Source organism: Chanos chanos, chromosome 3, assembly GCF_902362185.1.
Source record: "Chanos chanos chromosome 3, fChaCha1.1, whole genome shotgun sequence".
In the NCBI taxonomy this organism is placed as follows: domain Eukaryota; kingdom Metazoa; phylum Chordata; class Actinopteri; order Gonorynchiformes; family Chanidae; genus Chanos; species Chanos chanos.
Window position 1 is genome coordinate 15,269,118 of NC_044497.1, and position 19,451 is coordinate 15,288,568.

Genomic DNA, 19,451 nt, shown 5'->3' on the forward strand with positions numbered 1-19,451 from the left:
ACATAACCTGCTCCAGAGCAGGTTAAGTGTGTAGCATAGGTTACCATGGCGATGTACCCAGGTAAAAAGTGAACCACTGTCGTGACACTGAAAACTCAGGATTAATCCTGAAGTTACCTAACTGACACACTAATCCTAATTCGTAGTCCAGGCCCTTGGTAACCAGATAACTTTTCAGTAGTTTTGCAGAGGGCATCCTATTTTATATGCAGGTTTCAGAAATATTGTTTAGAGTTTGCACCGACGGTATCTTCAAATGGGACAGACAAAGGAAAGAAATATGTCAATTTCATTAGCAATAATAACAGCTGGTGGATGTATATTCTCTCTGGCATAATGGCAGGAGGTCATCTGAAAAACATCCATGTAGATCACAGGTAGGTCTCTGAATGCTTCCCTCATAATTATATTCAGCTGGATGTAGTACCAGTCATTTGCATATATGTCCTGCCACAAAACAGAAACACAATTACTTTGATGTTTCTTAGAAATATTTGTCAGAAATAGAAATGCACTATTACATTTATGTGGGTTTTCCTATAACACACACACACACACACACACACACATATACAGGGGTTGGACAAAATAACGGTATTTAAAGACCTATAAATTTGCTGACGTTTAGACGATAACACGATTCTCAGTGATATGTAAATCTTATGTATATGCACTGCAGACCTCCTGTGCTTTATGTATTACTCAAGATTTTTCTTTCTGCAGAGGTCCGCGTATTAGTACAAGTCAAAATGTGTGACCTTTCAGACTTCCAAAAAGGGCAAATGGCTGGCGCTTCAGTAACAAAAAGTCATGATGGCATACAAAAAACCAGGGAAAACTAGTTCTGGCAAGCGTAACTCTGGACGGAAGCCAAAACTCTGTGAACGTGACCGCAGAGCACTAAAACACATCATGTCAAAAAATCACAGGACCACAGCTACTAAAGTGACTGCATAGCTAAACCAATATCTTGCTAACCTAGTATCAACCAAAACGGTTCGCTGAGAGTTCAATGCAGCTGAATACCATGGAAGGGCTGAAATTGCCAAACCTTTTCTTTCTCCCATCAATATTCGAAAAGCGCCTAAAATGGTGCAAAGACCATCAGAAGTGGACAATGGACCAGTGGAAGAATGTCATCTTCTCTAACGATTCATCCTTCACGCTTTTTCCTTGTTCAGGACTAATTTATGTATGGAGGAAGTCAAAAGAAGCCCTTGATTCTGAATACCTGACCCCAACCATTTAGCATGGAGGCAGTTCTGTGATGGTTTGGGCTGCAATATCGTGTAATTCTCTTGGTCCTTGGTTAGCACTGCATGGCAGGGTTACCGCTAAAGAGTATTTGTCAATTTTGGGTGACCGAACTCACCCAATGGTCCAAACACTCTTTCCAAAAGGTGGTGCCATCTTTCAAGATGATAATGGACAAATTCACACTGCTGGAATCATTAAAGACTGGAATGAAAGAGCACAACTGTGAAGTTGAACACTTGGATTGGCCACCACAACCACCAGATCTTAACATATTTGAAAATCTCTGGTATATTTTGGTGCCGCAAGTAAGGAGCCACTTCCCTCCACCGTCATCTCTGAAAGAGCTGGAACAGTTTTTGTTTCAGGAATGGATTAAAATTCCCTCAGACACTGTCCAAAAGTTGTATGAATCTATTCCCCGACGTATTGAAGCTGTTATTGCCGCCAAAGGAGGACCAACTCGATATTAAATAATAAACGTTATTTAACAAGGCGTTTCCATTATTTTGTCCAACATCTGTATATATACACATGTACACACGCACACTCACATATAAATATATATACACACACACACACACACACATATGCATACACAATCAATATGTAATATTCTCATTAGTCAGTGGTCTGAATTAAACACCAGCCTACCTTTGATCCACCCGTGTTGCCGGACTTAATAATCACTTTTGTTTGAGGCGCCCTGTTCAGCAGTGCCAAAACAGCCTGGCGTATTTTTAATACTCGGTGGGCGTAGAAGGTCAGTGGATGAAAAACAAGATGTGCAAAGATGTCAAAAACGATGACAGTGTGTGGCCCGCCGGCTAAGTCATCAATCTGATTGCTTATGTAATGTAGATCTACAACTGGCATCTTTAGGAAACTCAGAGGTAGACCATGAGATCTCCACCGGATTATAATGTTATTGTCCATGCTAACAGCCATACGAGGGCCAGTTTTACTGTTTTTGTGCATGTTGATTTGTTTCAAGGCTAGAAGAGATGAAAAGAGAAACATTAATCTTGAATTAGAGCCATCAGGGCTCATCCTGCCTCTATACTGAGTTATTTACACCTGTACTTCATGTCAAGGTTAGCTGCATTAGAGGTGATCTTTATCGCCCTCAGAACTAATCGCACTGCACTGTACAATTTTGGTCACACTTGAACTGCGCTACAAGGTGACTCAGTTCCCAAGATAGAAGTAAAGAATCAGACTGAGCCACCCATAATTGTTCATTGTTTCATGAAGACAGAAAGAACAAAGCAAATTTTGAGAAGTTGTTAGTAAGGTGTGGTGATGTTCAATTGTGATGATACCCTTTTGCCACTGCTACATATTGACATATACCTAAGATTGATGATCCAAATTTGTGAACAGCTGTTTGGAAATTAGGTTATTATACTGTCTTGATATCAGTGAGAGTAAATTTCAGTTTGGCCCACAGACCCCAAAACACTCTTTCTCAAAATAAATAAGAATTTGAAAAATATAAATATATGCATGATTGTTCTTTTCCAATACATATGTTTGTGGGTGGAGCTGTAACAGCCATTAACATACAAGAGTATGCCACCATCAAAATACATCTCTATCCCCTAATATGGATGACCTCAGTGACAAGACCTAGAAAGGAATTAATAAACATACCAATATTTGCAGTGGAAGGAAGAACATTCAAGATGCGATTATCTCCTTTAATGCCTTGGTTTGTCAGAGTCCTGTGCCAGAGAATAAAACAATTCATGTCAACTTCCACCTAGCACATAGTACTTATTTAGCTTACTTCATTAAGTTTCAAAACCTTCTCATTCTGACCTAGCTAAGAGTTCCTGCTCAAAAGAAGTCAGGGGATTTTTAAATCCACCCCTTTCGTGATACACCCATGCATCACAGGGAAGTGTCGGCGGTTTCTCACACTGCCACTCGTCTCCTGTCCGTGGATCCCGATAATCGCAGCAGCAGTTTCCTGTCTTCCAGCCATCAGCTTGGCCCCATTTCAAATTACAGGACACAGTCTCTTTAATCCTTGTTCCATTGGGTCCAGTGCCCTCAAAATGACCCCAGTAAAAATGTCGCACAACATCAGAATTCAGGTACTTTTTGAAGACTTGTATTGCCTCACTAGAATGGACCAAACGTACGGCAACTTGGGCTTTGCCCACCCATGGAAGAAGAAGACGTGCCAAATAGGACCCGTTCCGATGATCCAAAACTTCCCCAAAAACACTGGCCTTGAACAAAATCCAAAAGATGATACTTCAGAATGACTAATGACTATGACAATGACTAATTGCAAAATGAAATGAAATGTGGATGAAATCAGCTACACACATATTGAGTCAGCAACATACACTTCCTCACAAGATGCTAGATCCTACTAATCAGCTTAACTGCACTCATAACGATAGATGCTGCAGTCACAGAAAAGAACATCATTTAATATTTATTTCAAAAGATATAAAACAAATATCTTTTCAAACTGCAAATGATCATGCACTGATATAAATATACAATGCATATGGATAGTGCACATCTCTTATTCATGTGGAATCTCACTTTTCCATTTCTTTTGCTTCCACATCTGTAAAAGTTGGATTTTGACTGAATACATTCTACTTTTATTTTACATGAAACGGGTAAAGGATGGGATATTCCCACCTGAGCCTCCCAAAAAACATACTGCCACAGTCTAATACTCACACACGTTGTTCTGTAAATAGATCTTGTATTGATGGGGCACAGATCTACCTCACCAGATTAATGCTGTAGTACAAATACAATTACTGCAAAAGTTGTTTCCAAATTACTCATTCAAAAGTCTGGCATTAATTATATCAAATATTTTATGTTTTCTTTTGACTGACTGGTATGACTAGAACCACATTTCAAGGTATATGTAAGTCAGAGAACAAACCTTAAAAAAAAATCAAAGCAATATTTAGTCTCAATAAACATTCTGAATTTTTTAAATGTACCTTAAGCTTAGATGAATAAAGCTTTGTCAGAAAAAAGTCACCTCCATATCGTTTTGCGGTATTATTATGGTCTTTTGCTACTATATGGACATACAATTCATCTCCCACTCTGTACTTCTCTTTCTGTCCCACGATGGAGAATGTGGAGCAAGCTGGGCATGTGGTCATGGCTATGTGTGTGATGGGCTGATCTGGAGTTGGCCAGTCCAGAGCCTTCAGCATTCTGGCCCATTCTTCAGGGCTGAATCCAGTGTCAGCAGTTTCAGAAGGTGTAGACTCAGTGCTTACGCATGTCCCATTGTGACCTACAGGTTTAGGGATGGGCAATTTTTTAATTTGGTTGCCTTCACCAGCTGTGAAACACGCAACCTGCAATGGAAGATTACCAACAGCCTATCAAGTCATTTATCATAAAAAGGCATAGACCAGTACATCAAGACATTTCACTTCAAGCTGTCAGCAAATGAATTTGTATGTGGATGACATTGGTATGAATTGTTTTACATTAAAAGTCCTGAGCAGAGAATTATTACTGTGATATCAATGAGATATACTCTTTAATAAAAGAAACTATATTGCTTCAGATGTGTCATTGAGTTGTTGTAGCCATTATTATAACCTTTCAGAAAGTAAATACTATACAAACTGGTCTTTTTTTTTTCTCAGTCAATATACACAAGCAAGCTTCAATGTTGTTAGTTTCAATTATAGTGAGAGCAACTGTTCTCTTCATCAGGAATATTTTTTAAAAATGTATTTTCTTATTTACTTATTTTACTGATGATGTGGGATTCCAAGGTGTCAGTACACAAATAAAAAGGTCTGAATGAGTATTTTTCAGCAGGTGATTAGTCTGATATGTAGCCAGTGCTGGCATAGTTATTTTCACAGTCAACTGATTAAAGTGTACTACTGAAAAATCTAATTGCCCTGTTAAGTCTGTAACATGTAGCATCATGCATGATACCGGATGTTTTTAGCCTTGAACTGAAGATGAAAGTTTACTGAACACTTACAATGTGGCTTAAAATCTGCATTTAAAATACTCAAATGTTATTGGAGCATACCATTCAGACTGTATATTTTGCAGTAAACACATCAAATCATATTATGTCACAAACTACACAGACTGCACCAAATGATAACTATATATTAACGTTAATATAACAATATCGGAACAATTTTGTCTGTATTGTGGAAACATCAACTCACCAAAAACAACATGGTCCCACAGGATGCGAGTATAAAAACAAACCGTAGGAGCCGTCCTTGCTTAGTGACTATGACAATTTATAAAGAAACAAAATTAAAACCAAACAAAAAAACAAAAAAGAAAACCAAAAAAGGTTTTATTTAGTTTTTCGTTTAGTTCTGTGACAAGAAAAGTGAAGCTGTGTTTTGCTTATAGTTAGAACAAAACTAAAATTTGTGTTTCTGTATTTTGTGTTTTCACACGGAATTTCTTGTGCTTGAGGATAATATACAGTGGAATTATAACACGTAAATCCATACAGTGTTAATACAATACAGAAACAATTGTTAAATCTGTATCTTGGTAATGTGAACATCAGTCTCAGACTTAGAAGCATCGTTTTCATACTACGTAAATTGTGAAACATTGCTACGAAATCCCAAACGTTATGCTATGTTGTAAATATGCAGTCTACGTACCTAGAAAATATCCATTTTTGTTTTTATTGTTTTGAAAACCGCACAAGTCCATAGCGTCGCTTGAAAGACGAGGTGTAGCCTTCAAGCGATGAAAAGATTATGTGTTAAAACTGGTCTGGTGCAGCAAACGCATCAAACCAACGTTTAACAGACGAAAAAGAATAATTTCCTTCAACTCCAGCTGCTTTGTCCACACTCACACCTACAACAGCACAGCAGGCTATTAAATGCCTCCCACTTTCCTCTTGAAAGGTGTAAGATTATGAAAGTATTCGGATAAGAAAACGCGTGGATATAGCCTAATATCCTGCGCAACTAACCTTGTTTGCCAGATAAAACGAAAAAACAAGAAAAAAGAAAACTGCATGCACTTTAGTCTGTTTACTCATATCAAGGATTTGTTTGAACTGCACCTGTTTCGATACTCGAAAGGGTATGATTGTTTAAAGATAATGTTTTATACATTTTACAAAATAAAATTGAAATATTTATTCATTTATAATAAATATTATAATATTATAAACTAAAAAGAAATATCATAATACCATATTATATATAGTATGGGTAAACAGGTTACAGACTACAGGATGTGGCATTTTGGTGGAACATTATGGGAGTGTTTTGAAGACAGCATTGCATAAATCAAGTCCAGATGTCATTTAAATTGAATTTTGTTTTTGTTAATCTTGTTTTTCCAGAACCTTGTTTTTGTGTTGTTATGGCATTGTCCTCTCTTCACGTATTTGCCCTAAATAACCTTTACACTACTTGTCCTTTATGAGTGCACCTACCACATAATGTGTGGGCTGTCCGCGCATTCATCACTCATGTCCACGCCTTCACATGTGAGTGACACTCCTTCTACTCAAGGACTATCTCCTACTTGCAAATATTTATAGGATTATTATTTGAATTACTTCAGTAACTAACCACACCTGACAATGCAAAATAGCCATAAGCACAATGTTTAAATATGTAAGGTGAATTTCACAGTTATGGTAATACTACATAGGCACAGATGGAGTAGGTATGTACACAGAGCAGTAGCAACAAAGTGTCAAAACCGTTAAAAATGAACAATAAATTGATAACATCAACAGTCCTCAAGAAAGGTGATGCAACCCCGTCATTGGCCAACCAGGAGGCTAGCCAGCGCTACAGTGGAGAGTTTCATGTCATAGATCTGCTCCGTGTAAGTGATAGATAAAACCACAGCTGACTGATGTTGTGCTTACTTTTGTACTGACATTCATTAAAACCAAAGAAGAATGTTTGGCTTTGCGATGCCAGCTAACTTCCAGAAACTCTCACCAAATTAAGCTTGTATTGTGACAGAGGCCTCAGAGCATGCCGCAACAGATCTGTCAACCCTCCTGTTTTTTCCAGGTTTCTCCTGGGGGTTATTCCAGAAAGCAGGTTTAACAAACTCTGAGTCTAATCCTTAACTCTGAGTTGATGAACCCTGAGTTGGGAAACTCAGAGTTTTCAGTTCCAGAAAAGCTGATCTGAGTTAGTTCAATCAACTCTGAGCATGTTAACTCTGAGTTAAGCGCGTGCATGACAATTATAAAAAGCTATCATCAATGGAGCTCCGATACTATAATTCACCATGGCAACCGGCAAAAACAAAAGTTGTTTTACTTCACCCCGCTGCAGTTAGAAATTCTGATACGTGTTTATGGCGAGTATGAGCACATTTTCAAAAAAAAAAAGGGGGGGGGGGGGGGGAGGGTAACACAACTGCATCGACAAAGGTGAGACAATTGGCGTGGGAGAAAATTGCTGCCCAAGTCGATGCCTAAGTTTGAATGCAGTAGTCTATTCATTTAACATTTAACCACACTTTCTTTTAATATTACAGGTGGAATTGGTGTAACTGAATAATAATACAGGTGTAATTGAATAAAATTCTATTTTATTTTAGGTGTAATCCCATAGGCACAAAGTGAAATATAAAAACATAGTTCAAACAGCTAAGGCACATTTTGCTTAGGCCTATAGGCTCACGATTGTACCTCATTTTGGTTTTTATCATATTTGACATATTAAACAAAGTAAATGTCATTCAGTGGCTATTTTAACTTGGAGTAGTTTAACCCCCAACAGAATGCTGTTTTAAGTCACACAAATGTCCTCTCGCCCAATATCCTGCTGAGCAGATTAACATTTGGGTTGTAAGCACTCAGTACACCAGAGATTTTGCCAAATATAGCAGTTTAAAGTATACTGCAAGAATGCTCTTCTGCATCACAGGATGATGATGAGGACACGTTGTCTGCTGCCACAGAGAGTGATTCAGAAAGGCCTACAGTGGTATACATCTTAATATTATGTATGGTAGCTAATGATATTTCTCTCCCTATTAAAATGTTTTTACATTCTTGTGTGGAATTTTGAGTTTAAAACGCACATTGAAGGGATGACACGTTCTTATCCTTTTTAACAGAGCATGACTGGGCATTACCAGGAGGAGGTTCCATCAACCTCCACAGCACAGATAAACACAGTGATATGTTCAGTAAATGCCAGGTTAATTCTGCATGTAGAACTATAGAATTTAATGTCATCCTTATGTTTTCCCAGTTACCAGTAAAGGAGTTGTATAAAATGCATCTCCTGAGGAAAATGGCTAAAACTGACTTAGAAATGGTGTACTTGGAATGGCAGATTAGAAAGGCCGATCTTGAAATTGAATTTCTGGAACACCGTTTAGAGGTGGGTGCACGGCTGTGGGGTTACCTGTATGAATGTAATGCTATGGTGTTAAGAATAACTTTATTCTAACAATCATTTCAGCTGCAACCCCAGTGGAAGGTGCACCCGGCAACGAGTCAGGATGGAATATAAAGAATATTTTATCAAGTGGTGTAAATTAATAGTTCTTATCATTAATACAGAATACAGATGTGGTGTGTAGCCTACACTTATAATAGCCTATTCATGTGTTCACAGCAAACAGAAAAAAGGCAGAGATACTGAAAACTGGTGGAGGGCCACCTCCTGCTACATTTTCACAGGGAGAGGAGTTGGCAATGACGAACAATAGAGGAAGGCCCATAATGGAGGGGATCAAGGGGACAGTCAGTTCTGACCCCGCTGGCAGCTCAGTGTCCACCCTTTATGCACAGGGTACTATCATATCAATTGTTTTGACTGCCCAGTTTAAAATAACTTTATGTACTTCACATGCCTGTCTTATGTACAGTTTAGGGGGATACTATTGATCTGCTCCAGCCACCAGCACACCCCTCATCTGACTCTCAGGTAGAGGTAAGTGTGGGAATAATTGAGGAGTTCTGTGGATTTATCAATGCTGACATGTTGATACAACTTAAAAGCTTTTCTCTTTATCTTTCTTTTTTGAGGAGGACTTGGACGAGGACACAATGTCAACCATGTCTGACACACACATCCAGGCTGACCCATTTCATCACTTGTACTTTTATGTCTATTAAACAGTAACTAACATAGGCTAATACTAGGCTATGTATGGCAAATTGTCATGAGCTGATATTTCCAGTCATACATGTATTGAATGAGAATGAACCTTCAACCATCAACCACTCTCCCCACCCATGGCTACCTCTTCTCAGAGAACCCAAAGGGTGGCTTTTCCTTTGGTATTAAAAGGACCATTCATACTGACCATATTTGGCACTAATGATGCTGATTCCTGCATGCCATGTTCGTTCTCTCAATGTGTTTTGCTGTGCAGGCTCTATCTGACAATGTGCGGTTGCTCTTTAAGCATATGCTTGAGCTCGACTGCCAGAAAAAAATGCTACAAAAAGAAAAAAACCCTTTGATCAGTATGTCTCTACAATCTGTAACTTTTTTTTCTTTTAATTTTTAGGAAAGGGGGAATGTCAAGAAATAAATACATAAATCAAAAAAGGAATAATTTCATGTGTCTTTTATTGGTTGAAAAATTGACTTGTGATGTCCTCTCTAACAGCTCTTCTTGTTGGGTGATCCAGTGTCACTGGGTCCACTATATCTGGTGGCATCGGCGGTTGGCATGGTGCTGTTTCTTTTCTAATAGTGGCAATGTTATGGAGCACCACACATGCTGCCACCACTTCACATGCCCGCTGCGGACACACCCGCAAGCCTTGCATGCAAGCAAAGTGTGGTTTGATAACCCCAAATGTCATCTCTATCCTGGCCCTTGTGTTACTGTGAGCTATGCTATATTTTATTTGTGCCCTTGTTTGTGGGTCAGGATAGGGGATCATCAGGTAATGCAGACACAGGTAGTCCCTGCCCCCAAAGCAGCAGGCCATCAGAAGATGGCAAGAGATTCCGCAGTCCTGATTGAGTGAGGAAGGTCATTTTACCACAGTGGAACAATGGCCGAGAAGAGGTGTGGTCGAGAGGAACGGCTGCCAGGTTCCTGAAGTGAGGGGACCACCAGCTGGCCGGAGGTGGTTGAGCGGAGAGCTCTGCCTGTGATGTAAGGAGTTATCAGAGACTGAAGGTAGGATGGGGCGGAGCATCTTGTGGCTTGGTAAGCCAGGACCAGTGTCTTGAACTGGATGTTGTGTATTATTATTTTCCCGTGACGTTATTTCCCCTTTCGTAACGTTAGGCCTTGTAGCAATGACGTAATCAGAATTTTTTTTTCAGACGGACCTCGGCAAAAGTGAGCTGGCACGACTTTCATTCAGGGTCCATCAGTAGCCTACACATTCTTTATAACTCACTGCTGCATCGAATGACAGGTCGCATAAGAAATGCATTTGCTGGAAAGAGGTGATTAGCATCTGCTAAAATGATACTGGTTGGTGGAAACAGGTTTAGTCACATCAACAAGGGGTTTGTTGCGAAGCATCGTTCGATTAGAGAAAAAAAAATAATGCCATGTCCGAAAGAGTATTTAGTGGGGAGCTAAAGGAATGGTACAGAAAATAGAATGGCAGGGTAGAACAGTGCTGTTTGTTCTTTACTGTCGTGTAAAATCAACTACACCGGTCAGGCTCCATAGGCAGATTTAGGCATGGGTGACATGGGCAGCAGCGCAGGGCGGCATCTTGTCGGGAGCGGAACGGCCGCACGCAGAAAAGAAAAAAAAATCCGGAATGGTGACATTTGCGAGATCGCTTTTTATTTTATCGCTCATTTTATCATGTCACAGTGTTGGTCAATCAACCTTGTCGGAGTGGGCGCCCTGATTCAGACCTGTCAACCCTCCCGTTCTTCCTGCTTCTCCCGTATTGTGGTCGTCTCTCCTGCAGTCCTCCCGTTTTAATATTTTCCCGTGAATCGCCCGTATTTCATAACGTTAGGACTTGTAGCGATTACGTAGTCAGAAATTTATTTTCGGACGGACCTCGGCAAACGAGAGCTGGCACGACTTTCACTCACGGTCCATCATTAGCCTACACATTCTTTATAACCCACTGCTTCACCGAATGACAGGTCAGACACCCCAAATCAAGCCCGTCCAATCTTCCGTTCTTTGTTTGCCCTGAAACGGAATATGTAGTAACCCACAAAACACTGCCACACTTTTATTCATGTAGCCTACATGTCAGATCAAATATAATATGATGAGATAGGCCTACCTGAACATTGATGCTGTGAAATGACTTCCTATTCACATAATCCCCCCCATGTTATCCCAGGGGTGCTCTAATGGGGATATGCGCACAGTGAATCGCACCAATCACCCTCGGGATTCCGTTTTAATATTCTCCTGTCAATCTCCCCCCTTTTTTTAGGCTTTCATAACGTTAGGCCTTGTAGCAGTGACGTAGTCAGAAATTTATTTTCGGACGGACCTCGGCAAAAGTGAGCTGGCACGACTTTCACTCACGGTCCATCAGTAGCCTACACATTCTTTATAACCCACTGCTTCACCGAATGACAGGTCAGACACCCCAAATCTCAACTGTAGCATACTTAATAAACAAGCCTGTCCAATCTTCCGTTCTTTGCTTGCCCTGAAACGGAATATGTAGTAACCCACAAAACACTGCCACACTTTTATTCATCAAGCACACTTTAACCAGAAGTGGCGTTAAACGCATGGGGTGTCTAGCAGAGTCTATCGATTCGCACTACCTTATCGAAAAACTCTACCTTATGGGTTTCCATTTCCAGCTGTGTCTATCCCAAAAAGGTATGACTCTCAAAGTATTATGAAATCTTTATTTATGTTTTTTTTTCAAACAGGGGTAAGTGTACTGTGAGTATGGGGAGCATATTTTGATATTCTGTTATCTTTATTTAAGATTTTAGGTGTAACACCTTTCGATAGACCAATATCCCTTATCAAATAATGCCTCCAGTACAGAATCACTTTATATTACACCACTTCTCAGTCCATGTACCCTGTAAGAATATGGGGAGCATGTTTTGACATTTTACGATCTTTATAAAGTTCGTTGATGAACATTTTTCGTCACAGTTTTCATCTACGAAATTAACACTGCCACCCAGTGCCTGTTTTAACTCCTCCCTGAACTCTGCGTAGCAGTCTTCCTTCTTCAACTTCCACCATTTGAAACTTGGTTCTGCTTTCATTTTCTTCCTCCTCTTGATCTCCAAAGTCATCCTACAGACCACCATCTGATTCTGCCTTGCTATGTTCTCCCCTGTCACCTCCTTGTAGTCCCCAATCTCTTTCAGATAGAGCCTCCTGCATAGGATGTAGTCCACCTGTGTGCACCGTCCTCCACTCTTATACATCACCCTGTGCTCCTCCCTCTTCTTGAAATACATATTCGTCACAGCCATTTCCATCGTTTTCACCAAATCTGCCCATTGAAATCCGCTCCATTTTAAATTCCTACTCTCACTTCCACACCCCTACCCATCTTCCTCTCCCACTTCCTCCAGATATGCCTTCCCCCTCCCCTTCTCCCCACGGTAACATAGTTTCCACCAGCACCCTGCTGGTCAACAGTACCACTGGCCACCGTTGGTAACTCGGGCCTTGACCGATCCGGTATGGAAATCTGATTTATGATCCGCATTTGATTTGGCCTATGTTTTAAGCTGGATGCCCTTCCTGACGCAACCCTCCCCATTTATCTGGGCTTGGGACCACCACTGAGAATGCACTGGCTCTGTGCATCCCAGTGGCTGGGTTTATTTATTTATTTATATTATTATTTATTTTTTTTATTACTAACAAAAAGATAATATACAAACATCCAGGTAAACAATAGCAGCACTTATAGATCAAATTTAAATGACACAGATGCATATGAGAAACATAAAAGGAAATTATTAAAAGACAACTACATAATAAAAAAACAGAAGTACACATATAAACAAATATAAACATAGTCAGGGAAAAAAAAGTTCCATAATGTTTCAATAGCTTATTACTTTTTTGTTGTTCAATAAACTGAACGATTTTAGTAGAGAGTTCAGTTCTAGGAGAAAAGGTGAGATCTCAGATAGTGCTTTAAAAAACCTCTGTGGACAAAAAATTTTTGCAAATGGGGTAATGAAATTAATCAGGTATTCAAGAGCACATCACCTGGATTATTTTAGTAACAGCTAATATCCCTAAGATTAAAAGAGTGTGCAGAGTTAGTAGTTTAAAAAAAGTGAGACTCTAGATCTTTCCAAAATTTTCAGGATTTTTCACAATCAAAAAATAGGTGAGGAATTGTTTCTATATTATGTTTGCAAAAGGTACATGGAAAATTAATGTCCGTAAATGTAGCAGGTCCTGGAAAGGAGGGCCGCACGCAGATGTCAAAACCTGTTAAAACAGGGGGAAATAGTGAGCAGAGGGAGAGGACGCAACTCGCTTTCTTGGGGATCTCCTTTTCTTTATTGAACATTAAAATATAGAAAACCATCTCATTCTCACACATATACTGGTATATAGAGATTATTATATGCATATATATATATAGTCTTAAAAGCTTAATAAAGAAATTACTAGAATCACACACAGTCACACAGTCTTAACTGATTGCTTTAACATACCATTTTAGAATACAAATAAATAACAAGGACACCTTTCCATATTAACCTACTATTTACAAGACAAAATAAATAAAGATTCTTGACATTTAATTATATACAAATAATACAATAGGACAACCCTGCCTGACCCCTCTATTAATTTGTAATCTATTAGAGGTATTAAAATTCATTATAGCCAAGCTATTAATATCTTTGTAAAACATACAGACAATGTCAACAAAGTTATTACCAAAACCAAATGCCTTGAAGGACAGTAAAAGAAATGTGTGCTCCATTGGGTCAAAGGCCTTATAAAAGTCCAAAAACAAGTGCCTCAGAATTAACTGCATCTGCATAATCCAACAAATCTGAGTCTTATATTACAATTTACATATCTGTTTGAGTTTCAGCTTTCTGTCTTTAATCTGTTTGAATATAATAAGGCCAAGATCTTATAGTCTACTGTTAAAAGAGTGATAAGACACCAATTATCTATCAATGAAGGGTCTTTATTGGGTTTGGAGATAAGAGATATAATGCCTTGTTTCATTGTAGCTGCTATCTCTCTTTGACTGATGCATTCTTTGTACATACAGATTAACGGATCTTGAATAAGTTCCCAAAAGTGTATTTAAAATTCAACAGATAAACCATCAATTCCTGGAGATTTGCCTTTCCTCACTGAAAATAATGCATCTTAAATTTCTTTAGCTGACAGTTCAGAGTCACACACAGATTTAAATTCTTCATCAGCTGAATGGATATTAGTATGATTTTTTTCCAGGAAACTTGCACAACCTTTTGCATTAAATTTGGACTCATATAATTTTCAATTAAATGCAGTGACAAAATTAGCAATTAATTATGGATTTTTAGGAGTTCCGTCAGTATTAAGGGCAGTTAATGATTTCCTTTTAAAGTTTCTTTTCTCAAGAGCAGTATAGTAATTTAAATTCCTTTCCCCTTCCTCTAGCCACTTGGCTTCAGACCTAACAAACGATCCTTTTGCCATGTCTACATAAATTTGATCCAGCTGTAGCTGGATGTCCCTCAGTTCAAGTTCTTCTTCCAAAATAATATTTTCTTTTGTCAGCAGAAGGTCAAGTTTGTACATCAAGTTAGCTTATTGCATACATTTTCCTTTCCTTAGTTCCTTACTTCTTTTAATAGCAACATATTTGGCAATATATTTAAAGAATTCTCATTTTCTCCCATAGTCATTGTCAGTAGGCAGTTTGTAAGGGGATGAGGGGGGATGCCATCTCCCTTATCAGCAAAATGACCAAAATGCATCCCCCTTGTTAACCTGCCACTCCCCTATACACTCTATAGAGTAGTATCAGTGACCACTGGGTCATCCCCCTTGTTAAATAATAACACATTACCTACTGGTCATTGTTTAAGCCATCACTGAGGATTTCCTATGCTAGTTTTTTAATAGTGTCATTGAACGAGTCATCATTTAAAAGACAGTTGTTGAATTTCCAATACCCTCACGTACCAGAGGTCTCCTGGATAGCACCTAACTTCAAAATTATTTGCTTATGGTCTGACAATGTGGCATAAAAATGATTAACTTCTTTCCCAAATTAAAGGGTAGAGGAAGAAATTAAAAACAGATCAATTCTTGATTTTAAAGTTAGTCTTCTATTACATCAACTGAATTCTTTTGTATTAGGGTTGAAGAAACGCCATGCATCAGTTAAAGAAAGGTTGGAGCAGAGCAACGATACAAGGCTACTGCTCTGTGAAGCTTGGTTTAGCCTAGAAGGGTATCTGTGCTTCATATCATCAGGACATTCATTAAAATCACCGCAAAGAATTACATATGAATCTGGGTACTTATTTTTAGTTCCTTCAATTTGAAAGTTATTTCATTAAATAAGACCTTGTAAGAAGTATGGGAATTAAACCTGTAAACCCAAACAATAAATATAGCATTGTCTTGCTTAACTGTCAGCGCAGTCCATCTACCATCACTAGAAAGTACTGTTTCAAGAATATGTAAAAAAAATTCAAATCCTACCTGAATGATTAGTACCATGGCTAAATTGAGCTGAGTTACCCCATTGTGTTTTCCAGAATTAGTATCCAGTATCTGATCCACAAGAATGTGTTTCCCGAAGTAAAATTAAATTAGCCTCAGTTCTCTTGCATAACATAAAGACTGCTTTTTTCGCACAATTTACAATTTGGTGTTTTGCAGACGCTTTTAAATTAGTGCATCAGTCAGGTTTAACTACCTCATGAGCTAAAGCTCGCAGTAGGAATGCAAATTAATTATTTTCAGTACCACTCTCCTGTGCATCCTGCTACGATAAATCAGAGATCTGCAAAGAAAACCTGCAACAGGCCTTCCAACACATTGTACATGGTACCACCGGTCACACAAGTCACACTGGATCTGTAACAACAAAGGTCACAATTATATAGCAACATTTTCAGGGGGAATGTCCGAGATAAAGCACAACATAAAGCCGTGATCTATAAACTGTATACAGACCCACTGTTTAGGTCTGACCCCATTAAGTCCTACAGCTGTACAGTGTACCGATTTTGAGCTCCCCCTCCCCTCCCTTTTTGATCCTTAATGCTAAAGTTATTGTTAAAGTTAATAAGCTGTACAGATTTTTGTTACTTTGTCGTTTTTTTAATGTCAGTTAAATAATTTGTATCACATAGCGTTCGTCACAAAACATTAAGACACTTCATTGTAAATGAATGCATGGTTTTACTTATACCATTACATGTGTATTGCACTATACAATGGTACTAAATGGTACATTTCTTTTACATTTATGGTAAAATTGTTTTGGTTTGTACTATCCCTCTCTCAGTTCTCTCATTTCCCCACATGGTATGACAACACAACTGCATGTTTAAAAAGCATATCAAATTTGATAACTGCCATTCCTGAGAGTGCCACATTACATAAAAAAGAACTAGAGGGGTGTGTCTTTTCAAACCTGTTCCACAGGCACCATGAGGCCCCTTATACTTCAACCTTGGGCCTCTCCTCATCCAGCAAACAATTTCCAAAGTTAAGAGGAGTGCAGATCCAGCTTAGAGAAAAACTTTGACACCAGAGGGACAGTTGTGATTCGTTTGAACACAAGGATACTGAAATGAAGGACTTTTTGAATTGAGCAAATCAGAAAGTGTTAGCCTACAACAGTTTTAAATTAAAAAAAAAAACATGCCCATTATTAGATTATGGTTTAGGTTTATGTTTAGGATAGGATCTACGTTACATGAAAGTAAAATGCTGTGGGCGATATGTAGCGTTGCCCATGATGCAGGCAGTTAGTTCCGATCTGTCAAGGTGACTGATGAGTTGTGTCAATAGCGCCATCCCAGTTTTTTCATCAAGTAGCCTAGTAACTTGAACAATGATAGGCTGTTTATGAGCCAGGAAGGGAATATGTTTTGGGTTTGTTCATGCGACCGAACTTTGTGTATTTGTAATGTGCTTTCCTGGCGGTTTGCTTAATACATTTAAGCGAAACTATCGACCATTCTATCGAACAGTTTTCTTATTGCTATTGATGAAGTGCCTATCGCTGTACATACCGCTATCGTTTTATCGCCCAGGCCTATATACATTTTATTCAAATCTCACTCCTAGCTTAATTCAAACGTTGGCAGCCCTGATTAGTCATTGAATACTGAATATCATATGCATAAAAAACATTTTGCTCAGTTAGGCAACACAAAAATATTCTTACCAGTTGTGTGCTCTCCGAGTTCCAAACTCTTGTAAATCTGTTAACAGAGAAACGAGTCTCACTTGAGTAAAGGGAAAATGTACTGCTATGAAGTTAGTTGACAAATACTTAGTCAGGAAATGGGAAATATTACTTTATATATATATAAATAAATAAAATAAGGGCACCCTTCATTACCCCACAGTTTAGATTTAGGTATGATACATAACGACTAACGTTACAGTGCTTTAGAAATGGAGCAACGCGAACGTGATAAGAACGTGCAGGCAACCTTTGAGCGGCTAGTAACGTTAGTGAGCTCATTAGCTCACCGAAAGCTTGGCTAAATGGGGCGAAAATTGCAATATGCAGGGGAAAGCTCTTAAATCAACCAAACGAGGGGAACTCGAGTAAAACCTGTTTGAAACGTGAATACACCAAATATATATATCAGCTGTCTGTGAGGTTCAGCGAGAGCTAGCTGGCTTAACATTAGCTAATATTACGTTATGTGACTAACAAAAAACAGGCATGTAATGTTACAGCAATAAACATTAATTCTACATGATGTAACAACAATATGAAGCCATATATTATTATTATTACATGCAGTTACTATCTTGTTATTCGATGGAGGGAATTTTTTTTTTTTTTTCACTGATGGTTTACCTACCTGAATTGCGAGTGAAGCCCTGCTTCTCTGAAGCCCGTTGCTCTTCACACCTCCGTTATACGCTGTTTTGCCATTTCCGGATGCTCATTTAGCCTAATCGCATCGAGTAGAATGAACGTAAGTTATTGAATTAAGCTGTTTCTACATGAAGTAATCACATATAGTATAAGTCTAATCTCTTGAAGTTAATAAAGACACTAAACATTCACGTTCAGAGAGACAAATCAATGTGTTTGCGTTGTATTGGCGTAATTTTCTTCAGTAAAATGAACAGCCACTGAAAACCCTTTTTTGTGTGGTCAAATCAAATTACCCATACAAACAGTACTGGCACAAACTACAGGTAAACTGTGTGTACTGTACAACGTTTGGGATGCTGTTTCTTTTGTGTAAGTTTTTGTTGCTGCTGTTTTTTTTGTTTTTGTTTTTTTAACCAAAGGCCATAAAGAGGAGCAAAGAGGAGCAGTTACTCAAAATGTTCGTCTTCCATTTTCAGTGTAAATAAAAAAGGAATAAAAACTCCATTATACACAAATCATCATTAAGAAAAAAAAGAAAAACAAATATTGTTTAAATCACCCTTAACAAAACTGGCAACCTGAGAGGAGTAATTTACTTTGATATCGGAACAGATTCGGCATTAACTGGTCAAGTCAAATCACCCTTACAAAAATATGCTGGCATAAACGTCTACAGGTGTACGATACTGTTTCTTTTGTTTAAGTTTTTGAAGTCGAGGTGTTGGCAATATTTTCAGGAATGAAAGGCTGTTTTGGAGGGACTGCTGCTGCTTGAACCTTCCATCTTGACTCAACACCGTTCTTTTTTCCTCCGCCACAAAGTGGAGCACTTGTCTAAGAAACCCCGTATGCTAGACGCGCTTTTCGTGAGTTAACAGCATTAGTTAATATCATGAAAAAAAGGTTAAATAATTTTAAAATTGCCATACTTTAAAGACGTAGGGCTAATCAAAAATGTAATCAAGTAATCCTTGACAATGTAAGTATAATCTAATTGCACATTTTTTCAAATGTAGTCTGGGCTGATTATAATAATTTATTTTTTGCAATCTGATTATGTAATCCAGATTACATGTAATTCGTTACTACCCAAACCTACAGACTGATATTAATAATAATAATAATAATAATAATAATAATAATAATAATAATAATAATAATAATACAAGTTTAATTTAGAGCCCAGTATCAATATTTGTAATTTCAAAGGGCTTTACATGTC

The 19,451-nt window shown here is 38.3% G+C and overlaps 1 protein-coding gene across 1 annotated transcript; it reads right to left on the reverse strand.

The window, feature by feature from the left end:
* Positions 1-252: 252 nt before the first annotated feature.
* LOC115806745 (NXPE family member 3-like) lies at positions 253-12,650 on the reverse strand. Its single transcript, XM_030767609.1, has 7 exons — positions 12,351-12,650; positions 10,244-10,352; positions 4,236-4,540; positions 3,076-3,491; positions 2,908-2,978; positions 1,909-2,249; positions 253-447 (listed from the first exon to the last, which is right to left on the reverse strand). The coding sequence occupies exons 1-7, from the start codon at positions 12,648-12,650 to the stop codon at positions 253-255; spliced, it is 1,737 nt and encodes a 578-aa protein (XP_030623469.1).
* Between the last annotated feature and the right edge of the window lie 6,801 nt (positions 12,651-19,451).

What these genes read in the sequence shown, in the direction of transcription:
- LOC115806745 (XM_030767609.1), bottom strand. Translation starts at nt 12,650, where the DNA reads ATGGAAATGGCTGTGACGAATATGTATTTCAAGAAGAGGGAGGAGCAC. An exon ending in TCAGGGAGGAGTTAAAACAG is followed by an intron (nt 10,353 to 12,350) that starts GCACTGGGTGGC and finishes CTTACATCACAG; the next exon opens with GCAGAGCTCTCCGCTCAACC. An exon ending in TCGGCCATTGTTCCACTGTG is followed by an intron (nt 4,541 to 10,243) that starts GTAAAATGACCT and finishes CTAAACCTGTAG; the next exon opens with GTCACAATGGGACATGCGTA.